The following is a 22,864-nucleotide window of genomic DNA, read 5'->3' as shown; positions in this document are numbered from 1 at the left end:
ACCGTGCAACCTGTACGTAACAAACAGCTCCCAAGGACTTTTGCTGTGAAGGCATGATCGGTAAGGCTAAATGAGATGTAAAGGTTACATCCCAGCCCCCTGCCATGACCCCTGAAACCCGGCTACCGCCCTTAGAACTACTCCGACCCAGACGAGAGCGGATGTGCCATGAAGGCATAAAGAATACGCCTTCCGCGAAACTTGCCCGTTCCGAATCATTCTCCTATGTTGAGGGTCAGAGCGTTTTAAAGGGGGATCCTATGGTTGCCGACATAATAAAACACCTTTGAGGCAGTTGTGAGAATTTGATATCTCCCCAAAAATTACATTGGGTCCCAAGACTAGAGTTCCTGGGTGAAACTAATGCAGCGCGTGCTCCACGTTCCCAGGCCAGACATGAGCTGCAGTGAACAAGTCTCAACAAAGTAATAGGCCTGCCATCAAGCTAGTGCATTCATAGCCAAAGTGATACGTGCTACAAGTTCTTTGAAGCGAGGACACAGCAGGGCCGTCAACTTTAACACAGTGCGATGAGCTACAACAAACGCTCCCCACGCCAAACATCTCGTTTGCTTCCGCCACTTAACTTTTGTCCCCGTGCCGCTGTGTGCAGGGATGCCCTCGTGAGACACGATCCGTCCCGTGATACGGAGCTCTGCTTGACTCGGAAGGTTCTCACTCGCCGCCCTGCTCGCCCCGCCGGTCATGGCTGCTCCCTCTGCGATTTCAAGTCTTCGACCACCGGCGTGCTCCCTCTGCCCATAACGAGCCTACAACACCGCTGCTCGGTCCTCACTGCTCGTTTCTTCTACCTGGAAAACAAGAACAGAATTAAGGAGCCTCCCCGCGAGGCTGGTCCCGTGAACTCCTACAAAACAAAGAAAGCAAAAAAAAAAAAAAAAACAAAGAAGCCCCGAGCGCGGGGCACACCGTTTCGGCGAGGGAGCGTCCAGGGACAAGAGGGTCTCCTGGGCGCTCCCTATCTCTTTATTCCCGAGGGGCCAGGTGGCCCCTCCTATAGCCCGCCCCCCCTGACCCGGACCCACTTCCCAGGATCCGGGTCAAGGAGGCCGCCAGCCAATCGGCGGTGGGCCGCGCCCCCCAGGGCACGCCCCCACCGCCGAATGGCGACCAAGGAGACAGTGGGGGCGACGGTCGCCGCGCCGCCATGCGTGCGGGGGGGGCCGAGGGCCCCCCCTTTTCATTAGGATTAGGATTAGGGTTATATAACCACTTCTTGGGGCGATGTAGGGTCAAAGGTCATATGATGTCACTTCCTGTGACATCATTATGGTCAAAGGGTATATGATGTCACTTCCGCTACCCCAGGCATTTTGGTGAATTGACGTCTGTTAGACCTGTCTGCTTCTGGGAAGACTCTAACCATCATGATTTATTTTTGTCCCCCTTAGCCTCCCAGAGTTTCTATTTTTATTTTTACATATGTCCATCAGGGAATTTTTTAATGCTGTCAGGGGGCTAGGTGTTCCTTGGCGATGACGCCATTTTTCCCTCATAACCTGTGAGGCCTAGTCAGCCCCCTTGAAAATCTAGGGATCTCCAGAAACCTAAGATGGTGTCCACCAACTGCCATAACGGACACTACTGGAGGACAGGTCCATAGGATAACATTAGGGAACTTTCTAGAATTGACTAGAGACTTCTGCAGGTCTCAGGCCACCCTATATAAGGCCAGTGACCAGCAGCCATTTTGTGCTGATCCAAGTGTGGAGGAGTGAGGCAGTGGTGAGAGGAGGTGGACGCACTGGGAGCAGCTAGTTTGTCTTTGAGGCAGACAGTCACTACAGAGAGACGTTCCCCCTTCAACCTCTGACCAATCCCTCCCCAAACATCAACTGCTGAGAATCAGAATAAGCTACGTGTGAAGGAAGACCCTTCTAAGACTGAGCCCCAACGAATCCTGACAGGTCGCTCTGAGTAGAGGGTTTCCCTAATTGCCAATGCCCAGCGCTGCACCTACCAGCGTGGGGGAACAGCTGTGAGCCCCGTGACGTGGCTGGAGTTCCTTGTCGTGCCCTGGTGAAGTCGTGGGTCTGTGGAGCCATAAACCTCCTGAGGAGCGAGGGCGCTGCTGGAGAACATCCTTCCCCTGGAGCCGGTGAGGGAAGTGACTGAGGGAGAGCAGCGGCGCTGCTCCGATCGTCTGCGGGACCCCGGGGGCACCGGCCGCGTCAATATCACCCCAAGGCTTGGAGAGTGCAGAGGCGCTTCCGCGCATGCCCGGAGCACGTCCGCTCCTGAAGGCAAGAGGGGTAGCGTAACCGAGCAGGTCCAGGCGAGTAGCGTCCTTCCTGTGAGCGGCCGCCGGAGGAGGCGGGAGAAGAGCGAGCGCTTCCGCGCATGCCCGGTGAGGAAGTGTTTGGCCTGAGGAGAGGCGCCGAGGGAGCGTCTCCGGATCGTCGAGTGGACCGCCGCGCAGAGGGCGTTGCTTGAGGACATCCTTCCCGGTGAGGAGCAGAAAGGAGGCCAAAGCGTGGCTTCGTCTTTACCCTCCCCGCTCGAGTGTCACGGAAAGAAGCTGACGCGAGCAGGAAGGGGGGAATTGTGATCATCGTCATTCCACCGCCCCAGCCCCGAGCAAGCAGCTGGCTCGGCGGGAGGAAGAGACAGTGAGATCTTGAAACCAGAGGGAGCCTTAAGGCAGCGGTGACGCGTGGGGACTGGGACAACATCGTCCCCACGCTAAAGTAAGGAGTAGGGAATAGGGGCCCCTGGGAAGTTCTGAGAACTGGGGGTAACTTTGCTCTGATTAATAATCTCAGCTGTGGAAAGGAGGAATAAGAGCATATTACAGAATTTAAAGTCAATTAAGGCTGAGGTCTAGTTTTATATATCAGGGTATTTTCAGAATTGAATGCAGAGTGGTGATGCTGGAGACTGATGCAATGTCTTATTGAAAATAACTACTGAAGCAGGCTAATATCACTGCAAATGACACACTGAATCTCTAATGTGAATTTACCCTTCTGTAACCAGTGATTAAAGGAGTAGACTGGTAGAGTTAACTATAAGCAATTTCCAAATGCAATGTACCTTTGATTCTTATTTACTGACTAGGAAAAGTATTAGAAGTCACTTGAGAGCTATGAGAAAAGTGTAAATTATTTGTGTACTGCTTGATTTAAAACAAGAACCAGAAAGTATATTATTTTTATAAAAGGTACTGGTATTTTCCTAAGTTTGGTGTTGTGTCTTTTATTTTAGTGGTTCATCACTGAGTTACTGTGAGTGGGTCTTGTAAGCACTTAACCAACGCCTTGAGTTTAGCTGCAACCACTACTGTGCCAAGCTACCATATGTAGGCTTGGGTAATCTAGGTCCAACATAATTGGTGTTTCAGCGGTGGGATCACGGATTTGTGCTTACACTCACTTAGTAGTAACGCAGTGCCAACCACGGGACCCCACCTGGAGTTTTCTCCCTGCGGCCCTCCTAATCTAATTTTTGATTTTTCTAAATTTACTTCTGGTGGTGGGTGGAGGTTAACCTCAGGTCACTTCGTGGTTTTCTCCTGTGAGTAATTTTATACCATGGCAAAGCTGGAGGTGAATCTTAAAGAGCTGGAAGCCAATACTGTGGCCCAACTCAGGGATTGGTGTCAGCAGAACGGGGTATTTTTTAATAAAGGTGCCAAGAAAGGAGAGTTGCTGACAAGCATAAGGGCATGGTTAGAAGCTCGCCTAAGGGAGGAGCCAGAAACGGAAGTGGGTGATGGGGACACTGTTACTGAGGCTGCATTGCTGAACCAAATGGGGAGAGGGAATCTTCTGACAGGTCCCAGGCTACCTTCAAGGGCAACCAGCAGCGTTTCAGACAGGGGCTTAACCGAAGCCGAGCTGGAAGATAGGAGGGAGGAGAGGAGGTTGAAAATAGAACTAGCCAGGATGGACATGGAAAGGGAGGATAGGAGGTTGGCGCATGAGCGAACCATCAAAGAGATGGATTTACAAGCCCTAAACCGAGGATCCCCCAAATCAGAGAATGGTGGCAGCGATACCCAGACCAACATCAAAGAACCTAGACCGTACCTACCAAAAGATATTATGGCTTGTTATGTACCCAGTGACGACATTGCTAAGTGGCTAGCCGCCTACGAGGTCTCGCTAAGGGCCCATGGGATTCTGGAAGTCCACTGGGGAGGTGGGTTATACAAATACATGCCCCCCACTGGCAGGGATACTTTGTTGGCTCTTGACCAGAGTGAACAGACCTACTATCCGGCTATGAAATCAGCGCTGCTCAAGAAGTTTGGGTTGACCCCTGAGAAATATAGGCAAAAGTTCCGGGGCAGCTACAAGCTGGGCACGCAAAACTGGGTAGATTTCTTGGACTACTCCAGGAAGGCCCTGGAGGGTTGGGTAAGAGGCAGCGAAGTAGGAGACTATGAGGGACTATATGACCTCATACTCAAGGAACACCTACTCGAGAAGTGTCTTCCCGAACTAAGACAGCATCTGGTGGACAGCAAGCTGACCAGCCCCAGGAAGCTTGCTGAGGAGGCAGACATCTGGGTTAGTACCCGGGTGTCGACTAAGGGGACTGGAGGGAATTCCCAGAAGCAAGGACAGGGCGCCCCCCAGAGGAAAGAGGGAGGGGAAACTAAGAGGGAGTTCTCAAAAGGGCCACAAAATACTTCGCAAGGAAGGGGCAGAGGATTCATCCCCAAGAGTAACCCCCCTCGCAACCCTACCCCTGGCCAAAGCCAGCAGCCAAGGGTTGTTCATTGTTTTGAGTGTGGTGGTGTGGGACACTATAAAGGAGATGTGAGATGCCCAAAAAGACCACCCCCTCCCACTGGAGGAAAAGCCCCGGGAATCACTAGTGTAGTGCTCGGGGAGGAGATACCTTTGGTTAATGGAGGGGAGCGGGCGGGTGTCACCTTAGTGTCCCTGGGAGATAAGGAGATGGTTCCCAAGACCCAGCTGCCCTCTAATACTACTAAGTATGAGCAGTGGGTCACCATCAATGGCCGTAGAGGGGAGGCTCTGAGAGACACAGGAGCCAGCATGACTATGGTAAGGAGTCAGCTGGTGTCTCCAGAGCAGGTCATCCCAGATGTACTCCATCCCGCCGTAATGGCTGACGGCAGATTGGGCCACTACCCTGTGGCTGAGGTTCCCTTTGAGTGGGGAGGGGTTGCAGGTCCACTTCGAGTTGCCGTAAGCCCTGCCGTGCCTGTTGACTGCCTGTTAGGGAATGATATGGAGCACAATGCTTGGAGGAGGGTGGAGTACCAGACTCACTCTGAGATGCTGGGACTCCCTGACTGGACTTGTGTCAGCACAAGGTCCGCGACTGCCCGAAGGGGGAGTTCATTGACGCTGGAGCCTGGAACAATGGCCCAGCCGGCTGCCAGAGAGGAGAAGGACAGGAGGCCGGAGGACCCTGCCTCGACATCTCCACCTCGTGAGACAGCTGGACCACCTGCGGAGGTGGATCTGGAGTCCACCGGGGAGAATGTTGCTTCCCTGGAAAACCTACCCATCCCAACTGAATGGCATGTGGAGGGAGGTCCTTCCCGGGAAGAGTTCTGCAAAGCTCAGAAAGAGTGTCCTACTCTCGAGGGGCTGCGGCAACAGGCCAACGCCCAGGCAGCGGGAAACATTGAAGGGAGCTACCAGATTTACTGGGAGGATGGACTCCTCTACAGTGAACCCAAGGCACCTGGCCACGGTTCAGCCAGAGCCTTGGTGGTCCCTCAATGCTTTAGAGCCTTTCTACTGGAACTGGCTCATGAGATACCATTGGCAGGACACCTAGGACAGGACAAGACCTTTGCCCGGCTTGTCCCCCCTTTCTACTGGCCTCGAATGAAAGTGGCGTCGGATACATATTGTCGGACGTGTGTGTCTTGCCAAGCCAGTGGGAAAACTGGGGTGAAGCTAAAAGCTCCCCTGGAACCACTACCTGTCGTTAGCACCCCCTTTGAGAGGGTGGGCATCGACATTGTAGGGCCATTGGATCCACCAACTTCAGCTGGACACCGGTTCATACTGGTTTTGGTGGATCATGCCACCCGGTACCCAGAGGCAATACCTCTGAGGACCATCACTGCACCTGCAGTGGCAAGGGCCCTGATGGGGATCTTCACCAGAGTGGGTTTCCCCAAGGAGGTCATTTCCGACAGGGGGACTAACTTCCTTTCAGCATACATGCGGGCCATGTGGAAGGAGTGCGGCGTTACCTATCGGTTTACCACTCCCTATCACCCACAAACCAATGGTCTTGTGGAAAGGTTTAACAAAACCTTGAAAGGTATGATACGGAGTCTACCTGAGAGCCTACGGAGGAAATGGGACATCCTCCTACCCTGTCTCTTGTTTTCCTACAGGGAAGTGCCACAGAAGGGAGTGGGCTTCAGCCCCTTCGAACTTTTGTACGGGCACCCTGTAAGGGGACCTCTCAGCCTGGTGAAAGACGGATGGGAACAGACTCCCAGGAAGCTTCCCCAGGACGTGGTGAGCTACATGCTGGCCTTCCGGAGCCAAATGGCTAAGTTGTGGAAGCAGGCTTCAGACAACTTGGAGGCCAGCCAAGCAGTTATGAAAGAGTGGTATGACCACAACGCTCACCCAGTGGAACTGGAGCCTGGACAGAAAGTGTGGGTAATGGAACCTGGAGAGCTAAATGCCCTCCAGGACCGTTGGACAGGCCCCTTTGAGGTTTTGGAGAAAAAGGGGAAGTCTACCTATTTGGTGGATCTTAAGACCCCGAGGCAGCCCCTCAGGGTGCTGCATGCCAATCGTCTCAAGCCACATCATGAGAGGCCCGAGGTTGTCTTAATGCTGGTGACCGATGGAGCAGAGGAAGAAGAAAGTGAACCTCTCCCTGATCTTCTCTCGTACAAAGAAAAAGATGGATCAGTGGAGGGAGTGATTCTCTCGCCATCCCTGACTTCTGAACAGCAAAGTGATTGCCGCCAGATCCTGGAGCAATTTTCTCCCCTGTTCTCCCTTGTCCCAGGTAGGACCCACCTGTGTACCCATGACGTGGACACAGGAGACAGCCCACCTGTGAAATCTAAAATCTACCGGCTGTCGGACAAGGTGAAGGCCAACATCAAAAGTGAAGTCGCCAAGATGCTGGAGCTAGGGGTGATTGAACCTTCTGGTAGCCCTTGGTCTAGCCCGGTGGTTTTGGTACCAAAAGCTGCCCCACCAGGCACCACACCTGAATTGAGATTCTGTGTGGACTACCGAGGCTTGAACTCAGTGACTAAAACTGATGCACATCCTATCCCACGGGCGGATGAGCTTATTGACCGGCTGGGAGCTGCTCAATACTTAAGTACCTTTGACCTAACTTCAGGGTACTGGCAGATTTCCCTTACCGAGGAGGCGAAGGAAAGGTCAGCCTTCTCTACACCTGAGGGACACTACCAATTTCGTGTGATGCCCTTTGGGCTCAAGAATGCCCCTGCCACTTTTCAGCGGCTGGTGAACAGGGTCCTTTCGGGAATGGAAGCTTTTTCTGCTGCATACCTGGACGACATTGCTGTCTTCAGTAGCAGCTGGGAGGACCATTTGCAGCACCTGCAAGCTGTTCTTCATGCCCTGCAACAGGCTGGCTTGACCATCAAGGCCAGCAAGTGTCAGATCGGACAAGGGTCGGTGGTGTACCTAGGTCACTTGGTGGGCAGAGGGACGGTGCAGCCCCTCCAGGCAAAGATTGAGACCATCATCGCCTGGGAGCCCCCCAAGACTCAAACAGAGGTCCGAGCCTTCCTGGGCCTCACTGGATACTACCGTCGCTTCGTGAAGGGGTATGGCACTATTGTGGCACCCCTCACTGAACTTACTTCCAAGAAGCAACCCCGACGGGTAGTCTGGACGGAGGCTTGCCAGCGAGCCTTCATGACCTTGAAACAAGCATTGTGTTCCGCTCCCATTCTCAAGGCCCCTGATTTTGCTAGAGAATTCATTGTCCAAACAGATGCGTCAGAACATGGCATTGGGGCAGTGTTATCGCAGCTAAATGATGAGGGCTTGGATCAACCCGTGGTCTTCCTGTCCAGGAGACTACTCCCCAGGGAAAGGAGGTGGAGTACAATGGAGAGAGAAGCCTTTGCTGTGGTTTGGGCTCTGAAGAAGCTGCGACCCTACCTGTTTGGTTCGCACTTCCTAGTTCAGACTGACCGTCGCCCCCTTCGTTGGCTGATGCAAATGAAGGGGGAGAATCCCAAGTTGCTAAGGTGGTCCATCTCCCTACAGGGAATGGACTTTAGGGTGGAACACCGACCTGGGGCAGACCATGCCAACGCAGACGGTCTATCCAGGTATTTCCGCCTTAGTGATGAGGACTCCCAAGGGGTTGGGTAGTTCTCCCCACTTTCAGCTGGGGGGGACGTGTGTTAGACCTGTCTGCTTCTGGGAAGACTCTAACCATCATGATTTATTTTTGTCCCCCTTAGCCTCCCAGAGTTTCTATTTTTATTTTTACATATGTCCATCAGGGAATTTTTTAATGCTGTCAGGGGGCTAGGTGTTCCTTGGCGATGACGCAATTTTTCCCTCATAACCTGTGAGGCCTAGTCAGCCCCCTTGAAAATCTAGGGATCTCCAGAAACCTAAGATGGTGTCCACCAACTGCCATAACGGACACTACTGGAGGACAGGTCCATAGGATAACATTAGGGAACTTTCTAGAATTGACTAGAGACTTCTGCAGGTCTCAGGCCACCCTATATAAGGCCAGTGACCAGCAGCCATTTTGTGCTGATCCAAGTGTGGAGGAGTGAGGCAGTGGTGAGAGGAGGTGGACGCACTGGGAGCAGCTAGTTTGTCTTTGAGGCAGACAGTCACTACAGAGAGACGTTCCCCCTTCAACCTCTGACCAATCCCTCCCCAAACATCAACTGCTGAGAATCAGAATAAGCTACGTGTGAAGGAAGACCCTTCTAAGACTGAGCCCCAACGAATCCTGACAGGTCGCTCTGAGTAGAGGGTTTCCCTAATTGCCAATGCCCAGCGCTGCACCTACCAGCGTGGGGGAACAGCTGTGAGCCCCGTGACGTGGCTGGAGTTCCTTGTCGTGCCCTGGTGAAGTCGTGGGTCTGTGGAGCCATAAACCTCCTGAGGAGCGAGGGCGCTGCTGGAGAACATCCTTCCCCTGGAGCCGGTGAGGGAAGTGACTGAGGGAGAGCAGCGGCGCTGCTCCGATCGTCTGCGGGACCCCGGGGGCACCGGCCGCGTCAATATCACCCCAAGGCTTGGAGAGTGCAGAGGCGCTTCCGCGCATGCCCGGAGCACGTCCGCTCCTGAAGGCAAGAGGGGTAGCGTAACCGAGCAGGTCCAGGCGAGTAGCGTCCTTCCTGTGAGCGGCCGCCGGAGGAGGCGGGAGAAGAGCGAGCGCTTCCGCGCATGCCCGGTGAGGAAGTGTTTGGCCTGAGGAGAGGCGCCGAGGGAGCGTCTCCGGATCGTCGAGTGGACCGCCGCGCAGAGGGCGTTGCTTGAGGACATCCTTCCCGGTGAGGAGCAGAAAGGAGGCCAAAGCGTGGCTTCGTCTTTACCCTCCCCGCTCGAGTGTCACGGAAAGAAGCTGACGCGAGCAGGAAGGGGGGAATTGTGATCATCGTCATTCCACCGCCCCAGCCCCGAGCAAGCAGCTGGCTCGGCGGGAGGAAGAGACAGTGAGATCTTGAAACCAGAGGGAGCCTTAAGGCAGCGGTGACGCGTGGGGACTGGGACAACATCGTCCCCACGCTAAAGTAAGGAGTAGGGAATAGGGGCCCCTGGGAAGTTCTGAGAACTGGGGGTAACTTTGCTCTGATTAATAATCTCAGCTGTGGAAAGGAGGAATAAGAGCATATTACAGAATTTAAAGTCAATTAAGGCTGAGGTCTAGTTTTATATATCAGGGTATTTTCAGAATTGAATGCAGAGTGGTGATGCTGGAGACTGATGCAATGTCTTATTGAAAATAACTACTGAAGCAGGCTAATATCACTGCAAATGACACACTGAATCTCTAATGTGAATTTACCCTTCTGTAACCAGTGATTAAAGGAGTAGACTGGTAGAGTTAACTATAAGCAATTTCCAAATGCAATGTACCTTTGATTCTTATTTACTGACTAGGAAAAGTATTAGAAGTCACTTGAGAGCTATGAGAAAAGTGTAAATTATTTGTGTACTGCTTGATTTAAAACAAGAACCAGAAAGTATATTATTTTTATAAAAGGTACTGGTATTTTCCTAAGTTTGGTGTTGTGTCTTTTATTTTAGTGGTTCATCACTGAGTTACTGTGAGTGGGTCTTGTAAGCACTTAACCAACGCCTTGAGTTTAGCTGCAACCACTACTGTGCCAAGCTACCATATGTAGGCTTGGGTAATCTAGGTCCAACAACGTCCATGACGAAATTCCTATATTTTTGTTAGTCAGAATGGCTGTTATTATTTCAACACTGGAGAAAGTTATGGCTAAGGAAAAGCTGAAGAGCTGGCATGAGTCAACACCCCCTCAGTTCTCAGTAGGAGGCCCAAACAGCCCAAGCTTGTCAGTTAGAGGTGGTTGAGTGAACTCGACATTTGAACCCGGGTTCAATACTTGTTTTTTTCATTTGTCCAAGAACCATTTGTCTTGTTAAATTGGTCCTCGATGAATTACTATAAACACAGTCATGCTATTGTCACAGTGAAAAATTAGAATAGTCACACGATCCTACGAAATAAATGTGACTTCGAGGTGATTTAAACAAAAGACTAAGTTTCTTTGTGATTGTTTTACTAATTAGGTTTTTTCGACGTGACTGTCAAAAGAGGAAGCATCAGAGTGTTTACCAGTCGTCAGATTCGCCATCTCGCCCTTGCCATTGACAAAGGTTTCGCTTCTGGAATGGTAGGGGTGGAGAGAGTTCCTTTTTGAGCGGCCCTTCAGCGATGACCTCATAATCATTTTCACACTTCATCCTTTTATCTCCCTCTTTGGTCCTGGATACGTTTCTTCTCTGGTTGTGTTTCTGTTTGGCTTAATTGGAGCGGACATTTTGATTTATAACTTCTATTGCATCGTCTTTGAGTCTGGCATATCGTTTACCAACTCCGATATTGTATTATTTTAATGTAAATTTTATTTGCTTTTCTAAGTATTTATTGCATGTTATGACAATAAAACTCTGATCATGCAAGGAGCAAAGGAGAGGAGCTGTGTTGTGCTGCATTGCTAAAACCATGGAACATTTTGGTTTTCTTTGACTAGGTTTGGGGATTCTTTTTGCATGTTCTTCTATTATCTTCCAATGTGTATCACACGTCATTTGTTCTTGAGTATCTTTGACATGTAAGTCAGTTTGTCTGCTTTCTATTGGCTCCCATCTGTTTTAATTGACTTCATCAAAGCTTTTTTCACTTTCAACTGTCTTTATCGTTTGTTTTAGGTAAATGTCTAGAACTTTCCTTGCTTGTCCTTAATATCCCATGTCAAAATAGCATATGCTGCTTTATTTAGCATCAGTGAAGCAGTGAGTGGGCTATTCGTGAGCTGCCCCCTTATTATGTAGAGAACCAACTGCATCACCTGCTCCTGGTGGTCTGTTTCTACTTATGTACTGACCAGGAATGGAGTGCGATGGGAGGACATGCCCCATCCCATCCTATCCAGGGTTTAGACCAACTCTTTTCATTGTGTACCATTGAAGCACAAGCTGCACCCTGATAATTCACGCCCTTCTAGTGCACTTTCCCATATGTGTGACACCCCCACATGATTGATACTACCCTCACCATCTACATCTCACACCCAAAGGCCAACCATTCCCCATACCCTTCTAGCATCCCATTTTCTCTCTGGGACATAAAAGGTTCTCTGGTTACCAGTGGGTCGCAGTGAGAGGTAGTTATTTCTGTTAGCCTATAGCAGAGCTGCATTACCAGGAAAGAAGCTGCTGTCAGCCTCATTTACAATTTCATAAGACACTGGACTCAGTCAGATGATGTCATCCTAAATTGTAAGCAAATGCCTTCAATTTTACACTCTGTCTACAGACCAAATCCTATTGCCAGAGTTAGGTAGAGCTTCAATACGCATTTCTGAAAACAAACATCAGCCCCTAAAAGTCAAACCCACCCAACAGTTTAGAAATTACAAAATGTTGCTTCGCCCTGAATTTATAGCTTTCAGGGAGGTCTTCAGTCTCATCTTATTCTCTGTCTTTCTGGCCAGCTTGTTGCAAAATTAATGATGCTATGAGGCATGATTGTGAGTCCAAGAGAAGGCTTGTTTCTTACATGAGTGCATTGACTCCCTGCACAATCTTTAGTCATGGATATTATTAGTCCTTCTATAATTCACTTGTTTCCTGGCTTTTCTTTTAGGAAATGTGATGGTTGGTTATGGTTTATGTGTAGCTCCTTTATTTGTGTCACATTTCAATGCCATGTGGAACATATGCATTGTTTTATAATCACAAGATTAGAAAATTACATTTCCAAGTGAAACAACAGGGCTTGAATCATGGAATGTGTACCTTTCATTAAATAGCTAATTCTGTCTCTCTGTAACCCAGGATTTTAGGGGAAGTGGCCATGCATTAACATTTCCCCTGCTTCTGTGTTTGGTGACTTAGGATAACTATGGGATTCTGTGCGAGCTACAACTGCATGTGCATCCGAATCGATGTGTAACTCTAGAATCTGTCAGAGCACCTGGGCACACCGTAACTTTTAACGCGGAAGGCAAGCCTGCTGAGGGTGCAGCTACAGGATATGCGGGACTTTCCAAAGAATTTGTTGTCCATGTGAAGGTAAGAGGACAAGAACAGGATTCATGTGTACATATCAAAAGATGAGCAAGGCACATTTCTTTTTACCTGTTCTGTGAGATTGCTGTTTTGAAGTTTTCACCTGCACATCGCTTATGCTGTGCTTGCAAAATCTCTTGTAAAATACAACAAAATATTAAAAGGGGCTTAGAGCCCGTAGATTACTTACCTTTGTTTACCATGTTGGTTACCACATCACTCTCGTTTCCTTGCTATCTATTGGCCAGCATCGCCTCCTTGCCTTCTGACTTCTTTATTAGCTTGAGGCTTCATCCTTGCCCAGGAGCATGGACCAAGTACAGCTTGCAGTGCCAGTGTCCTTCCACTGTCCAAATGCTCCTGCATTCACACTTTCTTTTATTGCTTTTGCGCTTGCACTCTTAAAGAATGCATGTGTCGCAGTCCCTCTGTCATGTGACCGATGGGGACATTGTCGACATCACTAAGTTAGCATGAGCCCTGCAGCCATGATGCAGCTTTTGCGCATGTTACTACATGGCTTTATTTTTGCAGGACTTGGTTTTTGCCTTTCACATGAGAACCGTCTGCTGTGTTCGTTCTCTGCCTGTTCCTGGAGTTTAGTCTGAACATTGTGAGCAAGGTCGATAAACAGTGCCCTTATTATTTTGTTGTGGTCAGGCCCTAGCACCTAGACAAAACATACTAATGCAACTGCTGCTGGAGATTCCTACTTTGATTTTATGGGGATACATGTTTAGGTAAGACACACTTGGAGAGGGACCTTTCAGGTGAGAACAGCAACACGCACCTACGATGTAGAAATACCATCTATAGTCAAAGGTATGGGGGTCTGCTGAAAAGCCCAGAGTTCTTCTATTATATAATAATACTTCTTTTTACCAAGGGGAGGGAGTTTAGGCACTATAGTCCTTTCTCCATCGTCTTTATATGATGACATCTCCCTTTATGATGTATGGCCTAGCTGTAATGCTAACTATATTCGTGTTATGCATTTGTCTTCTTGTTGTGGCCTGTATACTGCATGTTAGAGCACAATAGTTGAAATAAACATTTTAAACTATATTCGTGTCTCGCCAGGTCTTATTGTGGACAGGTATGAGAGTGTGAGCGAAAAGGTGTGTCTGGGTTTCCTGAGAGATCCGGGAGTGTTGTGTTCTGGGGTGTCTAATCATTTGCTTCTTCGTGAGTGTGTAGGAGAGCGAGTGAGACACTTTAGCTAATCGGTCCTGGGCTTCTGGGTACTACAGTGGTTGGAAGGCTTAGCCCCTATACACCGAGGTCCCATAATCCTGTACAAAGTTCTTTATATGTGCAGAATCTCTGCAACATGGTGCCACCAACGTTTGGTCTGGTACTTACTCACAAGACCCCTGAGTAGCGCTTGTGCTTGACCACAATACCCCTTCACCGTTCGTGGTATGCGGGGTTAACCTCCTATTTCAGAGTTTTTATAGCTTTTTTAAGTTTGAATTTTAAAAAGTTTCGTTTTATTTGTTCTTGACCCAGTGTTGCGCTGCCATTCTCCTTGCTTGCATTACAGTGTCTATAATGGCCATTAATTTTGCTACACCTAACCACGCCTCAGTTACTGCTCATTTGACTCAACATGGAGTCCCGGTTGCGGGAACAGATTTTCTATTTGTGATAGAGGTGGACGCAGCTTTCTGCTTCGAAGTTTTTTTACTCCTGGGCATAGCATATGGTTTCATGGTGCCCTTCCTCACCCTGTTTTAGTGATCCGTCCTGGCCCCTTATCGGTCGACGGAGCCACATGGCCAATTTTGGCGGGATTTACACCACATCTAAATTATCGTGGTGTTACACACGCAGAGCTACTCATATTACACACATCTTTCATTCATATACACAGTAGTGTTATTCAATATATGTCACGTAATATACCAGCGGCACCAGCTGGTGCCGCTCAGCCACCAGGGCATTGTGGTGGCATGGTCATTAGTCCTATCATGATTAATTCAGTGATGGGGAAGGGTCCTCAGAATAGCAATGATTTACCTTTCTGGTTGGCTGAAAAATTTGAGCAACTCAAAGCTGTTTTTCCACATACTTCTCATGTGCATAAATACAGGATCCTCACAGTGAGCTTACCTAAAGGCCATATTCCCAATCTGGCTGATTGCACCACTTGGGGGAAGGTGTTTGTGGCGGTTTATTCGCTGTGTTTTGGCACACTCTAAATAACCGTGCTTCTGACGGTTCTTAAGAAGGTTCAAGATGAACACAGGGCAGATGCTGTCCTGGAATTGGGGATGAGATTAGTTGGCATGTTCCCTATTGTGTCCGACTTGATTCTTGCTAACTTCAAAGGGGATGCAGTTAGCTTAGAGGTGCGTCAGGGCCTAGAGCTGGTGGCTGATATGGATAAACAACGTGAACTCCCAAAGTGTATTGCGTATGTATATAAATCCTTGGGGCGCAATAATCTGGGAATTAGACCTTTTACTCAGACACAGAATAAGCCCCCGCCTGAAAAGGAGGGGCATCCAGTCTTTCCTAAAAAGGCTTGGTATAGAAATCCGTGGCAGCAACAGCAGAAGCAAAGTTTGCGTGCGGGTTCACAAAATCTGAAGCTTCTGAGCGTAGATATAATTTGCGTGACCACTCTCAAATTAAGACACCAGTGAGGTTTCAGGTTCCTGATCCACGCTCCCCTCGTTCCTTTCAGGAATGATCGGATCCACAGTACGGTGGCAGAGAGTGACAGGATCGCAGACAAGGTGAGACCACTCAACAACGCTGTGATCCGCCATGCCAGTTTGATGTAAAAGCCAAACCGGAGAAACAACCTCCTTATCGTGCCCCGTTTCAGAAGAAGAAAGTTGCTGCTTTAACAGCAAAGTATACCTCAGATTGAGAGAAACCTGCTCCACTGTTGGAGATGGGCGGTGACACTCCTCGACAGCTCAGCGGAAGTTATCATATTGCGGGTGGCACTCCATCCTTCTCTGGAGGCGAGAGCAACAGCTACTTTCATTACACTGGAAACAGCAGATACACGAGTTGCACCCCCTGATAAACTTTATGAGGTAGTGCTCCAAATTGAAGGTGATAGAAAACTGACAATTAAGGCAGTCTTTTGGGTCAACCTTACCTCCACTTATGATGTTTTGTTGGCGGAGGCGCTTTGGCCTCTTCCATTCATTATGGCTTCTTTCAGATGGGAGGACGTGATACTCCCGAGTTTTTCCCGGTACGTCTCTGAAGAGGCTAAGCAAGCTCACTCAGCAGAATGGGCATTAGCCCTAGTGCAGGCTGTGTATCCTGATCAGGTGGGAGGGAATAAAGGTTCCTTTACGATCTATGCCACAGCCACAAGCACAATATCCAATCAAGCGGGATGCAAAAGCTTCTGTGAATGAAATTTTGACCCTGTTGGAATATCAGGGTGTGATTGAACCCTGTATTTCATCAATGAATAATCCCTTTTTCCGATATTGAAACCGGAGGGTTTGAATCGCATAGTTTTGGATTACAGAAATGTAAACAGTCATGTGCGTACGTTTGCAGTACAGACCACCCACAGCTGAATATGTGATGTTACAACGCAATCAAAATGATTGCCGTATGTAACATCGCAGTTTTTACAACGCAAGTTGTTACAACAACTTGCGCTGGAGGGCGCTGGACTTAGGAGTAGGAAGATTTACTATTCCAACACCAGTCTATGTACAGTAGGGAAGGTGTTGGAATACTAAATCTTACGTATAAAATATAAAACCACACTTGATATATCCAATGGATTTTATAGTCACAATTTGGCTCCTGATAGCCGTGATTTGACAGCATTTACCTCGGTCGGCAATCAGAAAAGTTTGGCACGTTTTCCTATGGGTTATAAAATAGTCCTGGGGCTTTTGCTGCACGTGTTGTGTCTCTTTTGCACGACATAGACCCTGATGCTCTCTCATACGACTGATGTGGAATTAATACCGCATCTTATGCATGTGGATAGCATCATACTGTGTTTTGCTGAATTGGGGTGCAAATTTAATTTTGCTAAGTCCCACATCGCCTATTTGGCAGTACTCTTTTTGGGTTACGAGTTAAAAACAATGAAGGTAGGGGGTAGCTCCTCACTTTTTGGAGAAATGTGCTCAGTTACAACCTCCTTCTACTCTAAAGAAGTTAAAATCTTTGCTGTTTTTTTTTATTTCGGAAGGACATATATTCCTGACTATGCCCAGCGTACCAAACAACTTTACTCTCTTTTTCATCTTCCAGCTGGCTTCCGGAACATACCATAATTCTTCGGTCTTTGCAGTCTGATCAGCTTGCGCCTAACTTCTTCTTAACTCATGGCAATTCCGCAAATTTGGTCATAAGGATTGTGCCAGGTACAGTAGGTTTCACTTAGTTGACATTCAATGAGTGAGACACAGTCCTCATTGCTTACAAATGGCACTTGTACACATCGGCCGAGATGCATTTTTCCACCATTGAGAAAATCCTTACGCCAGTCCAGATGGCAATTCTGAAAGAACGCTCTCTGGTGCAGGGAAAACGCATTCTTATGGTCTCACCTGTACCTCATTTAGAAGCAGTGACAAAGGCAAGTGTCCTGATTTCTAAAGCTTTCCATCCCAGTTGGATACAATGGGCAAGTTCTTTGACATCGGCTGATGTCACTTTTATCTTTGATCCCTCTTTGCAGACACAGGAGTTTTTGCAATATGAACATGTTCATCCTCCTCCATTGTCTTTGCTTCCTCTAGGTCAGTACAAATGTATCACCTATAACGATGGTTCTGCTCAGCCATCAGTTGGGTAAAAGCATGCTTATTCGGCGGCTTACACTACAGTGACTGGCTCAATTGTAAATGGTGAATATAAGTCTTCTGTATTCGATACACAGGCGCTTGGGAACTGTACAGCTCAATTAGCGGAGCTGCGTGCTTTGATTTTAGCTCTAGAATTCGCTGATACTGATGTGAACACTCTTGTTGTGTGCGATTCCTACTACTGTGTGCGGGCTTCCAATGACAGTTTATTCTTTTGGTCACAGAATGATTATCGAAACTCTAAAGGTTGCGCAATAAAGCATAGAACGCTTTGGGTTAGAGTGGCCGAACTTAAGGAATGTTTGCCACTCACATGTTATCCATACTCTTAGCCATCAGCGTGTGGGAGCACATGCTGTTGGTAATTCTTTGGCTGATGAGGCAGCCTAATCTGCCATCGCCACATGTTCAGTTGCAGCCGTTACTAGGTCCATGACTAAAATTGATGATGATATTCTTGCGGCAATTGCTGCAATGAAGGATGGGACGGATTTCCCACAGGGTTTTCCTTCATGTTATTCATATCACTTATCTACAGATCAAGTCCTATTTGCAGCTATTCCATCCGTTGGGGATTGGCTGATTCCCATTGAGGAACGCAGACTACCGTTGGTCATTGCCGCACGTTGCTGGAGTTTCGACTGTTTCTATTTTACAGCAACGTTATTGGTATTGTGGTTTATAAAAAAAAAAACGTTTTTATGTACTGTCTTGTGACATTTGTCAACAGATTAATCCTCTATGGTTGCACATCCCCCACATACACAGCTATAGATTTCTAATCAACTGTTTGTTTGTATTTATCTTGATCACTGCGGTCCTTTGACATCTGACACTGCATATAAACATATTTTAGTTGCAGTGGATTCTTGCACTCAATTCCTTTGGGTTTGGCCATAACGCAGTGCTGATGCTCGAAATGGCATTAGAGATTTGCGTGTCTTTGTCGGGACCTTTGCCTGTGGCACCTTCCATTCTGACCAAGGTCCTGCGTTTGCCTCTAGGGCTTACAAGGGCCTAATGAAGTCTCTGGGGGTGATTGTGCAGGTTTCATCTCCATACAGACCTGAGGGCAATTCTATAGTGGAGTAAATGAACCATGACTTAAAGCAATCTTTGAGAGTTAGAGTCTTAGGTACTGGCAAGGGATGGCTGAATCATTTGTATGGGGTTCAACGTGCACTTAATAATCTCCCAAGAAGATCTCTGGGTGGGCGGACCCCATACGAAATGCTCTTTGGCATTATGTTTATGCCAGACCTTGATGGTCTAGCCGTTGTGGCGGCTGCCGCAACATTTGACGTAGATAACCATTCTACTATGTTACAGGAACTACAAATGACCTGTGGCAGACTGGCTAAAGATCATTCACCCTCGTCCGCTGTAGCAGCAGTGCTGATTCCTGTTACTGGCTTGCTTCCTAAAGTTTGTGATCTGGTACAAGAAAAGCTGGAGAACACAAAAGAATGTGGTCCCTCTTATGGAGCACCTGCCCCAGTTCTTGGATTGAAGGGTACTCGTACAGTAATTTTGCCTCCTTTGCCTGACTGCAAGGAAAACTGATGTATTTATATTAATAATGTCAAGCTACACCATATGGCCGATACCGAATAGTATGACTCCAAGAATTTCAAGCCGAGATCTTTCACTGAATCCAATGACTTCAGCTTCCTCAGCTACTCCCCACGTAATGGAGGGGGAGTTGCTTTCTTGCCTGTTGTAACTTCTACTACAAGTAATACAGACATCGAGTATGCTTCTTCGCCAGTTGAGGTCCTCATTGACAGTAATGACCATACATAATCCATCTGATGCAACACAGCCTCCGTTGTTTCGTTTGGGAGTGAGTGGTTATTATATGGATCCTATCAGTTTTTCGTCAGACTCATCTTCTGCGTCCTCATCTGGGACAACCCCTCCGACACGTACACGTCTTTTCATTGCCTGGTTGAAAAAAACGTACCTAGTCCCACCCTGGACACACATCTGGATGTTACTCAAACTTATATTCCTTTTCATGTGGATTGGGTTTGTGACAGTCTTCTTGCTCATCAATGGTCATTATTTGCCTGAACGATCTGCTGTAAACTTTGTTGATGGAGTTCTGGCTCCCCATACATCAACACATATAATGAAAATAGATCAAGCCCTCACGAACATTTCGGCTTTCCCTGTTGCTGATGGTATCATTTGGGATAAAGTTGTAATCGATATTCATGGCCCGACGGAGGTCGTGAATATTCTATACGGGTTCCGCATTTCATTCGGAGATGTGGTATCAGAAGACATACACTCAGACAACTGGAATGTTCAGGCCATTCATTCATTGTTTTCTGATTTAAAATATTATGCTGCATTTGATGCTGAAGATTTATATTTGAATTCAGCCAATTATGCAGATTTATTCTGTTGCCAACATTATGGCCATCGTTTCTTGCACAAAACGAACACTCTAAGACTGGATTTTAATTTTACACAGTGGGAACATTGTCCGACTCCTTTACAGGGAAGTACTATTACTCAAATGAGTAAGTTCACATACTTTTCCGATTATAATAATTCCATTTCAGAGTCCTACTTCTACAAGCTAAAATTGCCCTATCAATCTAAATTCATATTGACGCACACTAAATTGATATATTCTAATTCTTTTAGGACTAATATGGCCTTACATGATTACGAAAATTGGAAAGACACCATTGATTTGAAATCCATTTTGGGTACTAAAGATTGGCAAGTGCAAGGCACTGAAGCTCTGCATTGTACATGTCTAATTGTGACTCAAATATTGTTTTTAAATGACACGGTGCAACAAACTACTTGTTTTGATTTAGCAATGGACAAAAATTCGAATATTCCTTTTATTCCCTTGTTAGCTGAGTACGATACATGGCGTACATACACCAATCATACGATTGATGTATTAATTGCCCTGTTCCAAAATCGTAGTATAAATTCTTCTGATGTTGACCCCTTGGGGTGGTTATTGTTCCCAACAAGCTCCAATGCATGTCAACTGCGTTTTCTTGATGCAACAATAGATTTCACACAAAGCAGATCAGATCCACGTTTCCCACATTCTCATTCTGTCACCACAAATTTGGTGGGGGAATTGTGCAGCAATGATTGGGACACTCCACACTGTAGTCAGTGAAACAACATCTGTCCCTTTTGTCGAGTGACATTAATTTGGCGGACTTTATTTTAGGTACAAAATCACCTAGATCCAAACAATTTATTTGTGAAGCATATAATGAATTATGGAAACTATCCTAGATGGAAGTTGCGGTGCGACTGCGCCAAATTGACAAAGCTAATCTGGATAAAGCTCTTGTAGTTGTAGATAATAGCATTAATACATTGTCTTTCTGTATATACACCTTGGATAATATTGTTTCCTCTGTTATTGATATTTTGCAGAATGATGTATCTGTGTTGTATCATGGTCAAAATCAATTGCGCGCTGTAATGCAATTTGCATGGACGTTACAAATGCTCAAAAATGGAAAAGTTCCATGGGAATATTTGAATGCTTTTGCACTGTTTTTACCATTTAATTAGACCAATAAACAGAAATGTTTGTTGATGAAGGACGCAACTTACACATTATTACATATATAACAATTAGAACAGTTGCCTTTTTCTGTAGCAGAGACTGATTCTGCTGTGTGGTTAATACATGGCGTTATTTCACTGCCCTTCTCACTAGTTCAGTTTACATCTTGCATGAAACACTTCCCTGTTCGACGCTTTGAGCCCCTGGACCGTGCTTTTATTCATGAATTGTGGTCATTACCTTTCACCTACAGATGTCAGCGTGCGGATAAGGAGGTCTTCCTAACAGGGAAGGATTGTGATTCCACAGTAGGACATTCCCTAGTCTACAAACAAGTTAAATTTCACGGCACCGCTAACGTGTCGGCCCCTAATCTGACTTATTTTGTAAGAGCTCCGTCCGTCCTAGCTATTATTCCCTCACTAACTTTGCTTTCGAATCGCAGTTATCTTATTTTGAATAACCACGACTGCTGCAGCTTACGGGCCGGCATCCCATATATAGTAACAGTTTCATAAATGTTATTTGTTGTAAGAATGTCCTTTTTCCACCCCCACATGATATTGTAGATAGTTTGCTTTGGCCTTACATTCCAACTTTGAAAACAGTTTTCAATAAACTAAGCAGACTCAAAGCGCTATTGTTTCAACAAAAAGTGGATCTCACATCAGCATAAGAGACTTTCGAATTGTAGGTGGTGTGCACTAGGGGTGGGTGGAATTTGCGAAGTTGCCTTTCGCAAAATTCCACGAAACTGCAAAAAATCTCTGCAAACACGCGGAATTTCGCATGCTCGCGGAGATTTCGGGGGCGGGGCTTCTTTGCGAGTTCACATGCCTCTTGATAGGGTCAGAGACAGATCAGAGCAGCAGATGAGCGGAAAGCAGCCTCCTAGTCACAGGAACTACACGGGGATCCCTTGAGTGAGCTGTCCAACATAGTGGGAAAGGGCAGGAAGGCGTTGCATAATCTAGTGTGTTTGGGGCAGGGCCAAACGGGCGGGGCTTCTATGCAAGTTCACATGCCTATTGTTTATAAAGGGTTAGAGACTGATCAAAGCAGCAGATGAGGAGAAAGCAACCTCCTTTTGTGACAGGAGCACCGTGCCAGAATGAATCCTGCCCTGCATATTTATCCAAGAAGATGCCACAGTTTTGTGCAATACCTCTACTCAACTGGAGTACTTTCTACTGGCTAATCAGTAAGTGCTACCTCGTTGGGTAAATGTATAGTGCTTTTCCTACACTACAGCTGCGTAAAGGGCCAGAAGAGTTATCTCCAGTGGCCATGTGTGTCTGTAACTTTGCCACCGCGCCAAAAGGCGCTGAGGTCCCTTGAGTGAGCTGTCCATCATAGTGGGGAAAGCGCAGGAAGACGTTGCATACCCTAGTGTGTGTGGGGCGGGGCCAAACGGGCGAGGCTTCTATGCGAGTTCACATTCCCTGATAAAGGGTCAGAGTAGAGACAGATCAGAGCAGCAGATGAGGAGAAAGCAGCCTCCTGGTCACAGGAACTACACGGGGATTGCGCTTGAGACACTCATGGATGCAAACATTGCAAAGACCTCTATCAAGGATTACAGTTAATTTTCGACGGCAGATATGGGGAGAAAGCACACCTGCCCAGCCTCGACCGTGCTCACTAATTTTTTGGGGTGCTTAATACCTTACTGAATTTGAGCTTCCACATGGGCACCTGCTTTTTTTATGACTTGCTAATGCTTCCTGTATGAGGTTTAATTTTTGTGA

The 22,864-nt window shown here is 47.3% G+C and overlaps 1 protein-coding gene across 1 annotated transcript in view; it reads left to right on the top strand.

Annotated features, from left to right (window-relative positions):
• RP1 (RP1 axonemal microtubule associated) overlaps positions 1 to 22,864 on the top strand; it is a 1,491,030-nt gene that overhangs the window by 636,592 nt on the left and 831,574 nt on the right. The window contains exons 14-15 of the mRNA XM_078686181.1: positions 10,755 to 10,858; positions 12,585 to 12,761. Coding sequence (XP_078542307.1) covers positions 10,755 to 10,858; positions 12,585 to 12,761 — 281 coding nt within the window. The remainder of the gene's footprint in view (positions 1 to 10,754; positions 10,859 to 12,584; positions 12,762 to 22,864) is intronic.

This window comes from Lissotriton helveticus, chromosome 4_1 (assembly GCF_964261635.1).
Source record: "Lissotriton helveticus chromosome 4_1, aLisHel1.1, whole genome shotgun sequence".
Classification (NCBI taxonomy): Eukaryota; Metazoa; Chordata; class Amphibia; order Caudata; family Salamandridae; genus Lissotriton; species Lissotriton helveticus.
The sequence above is the reverse complement of the archived record's forward strand: the minus strand, read 5'-3'. Positions and strand labels throughout refer to the sequence as shown.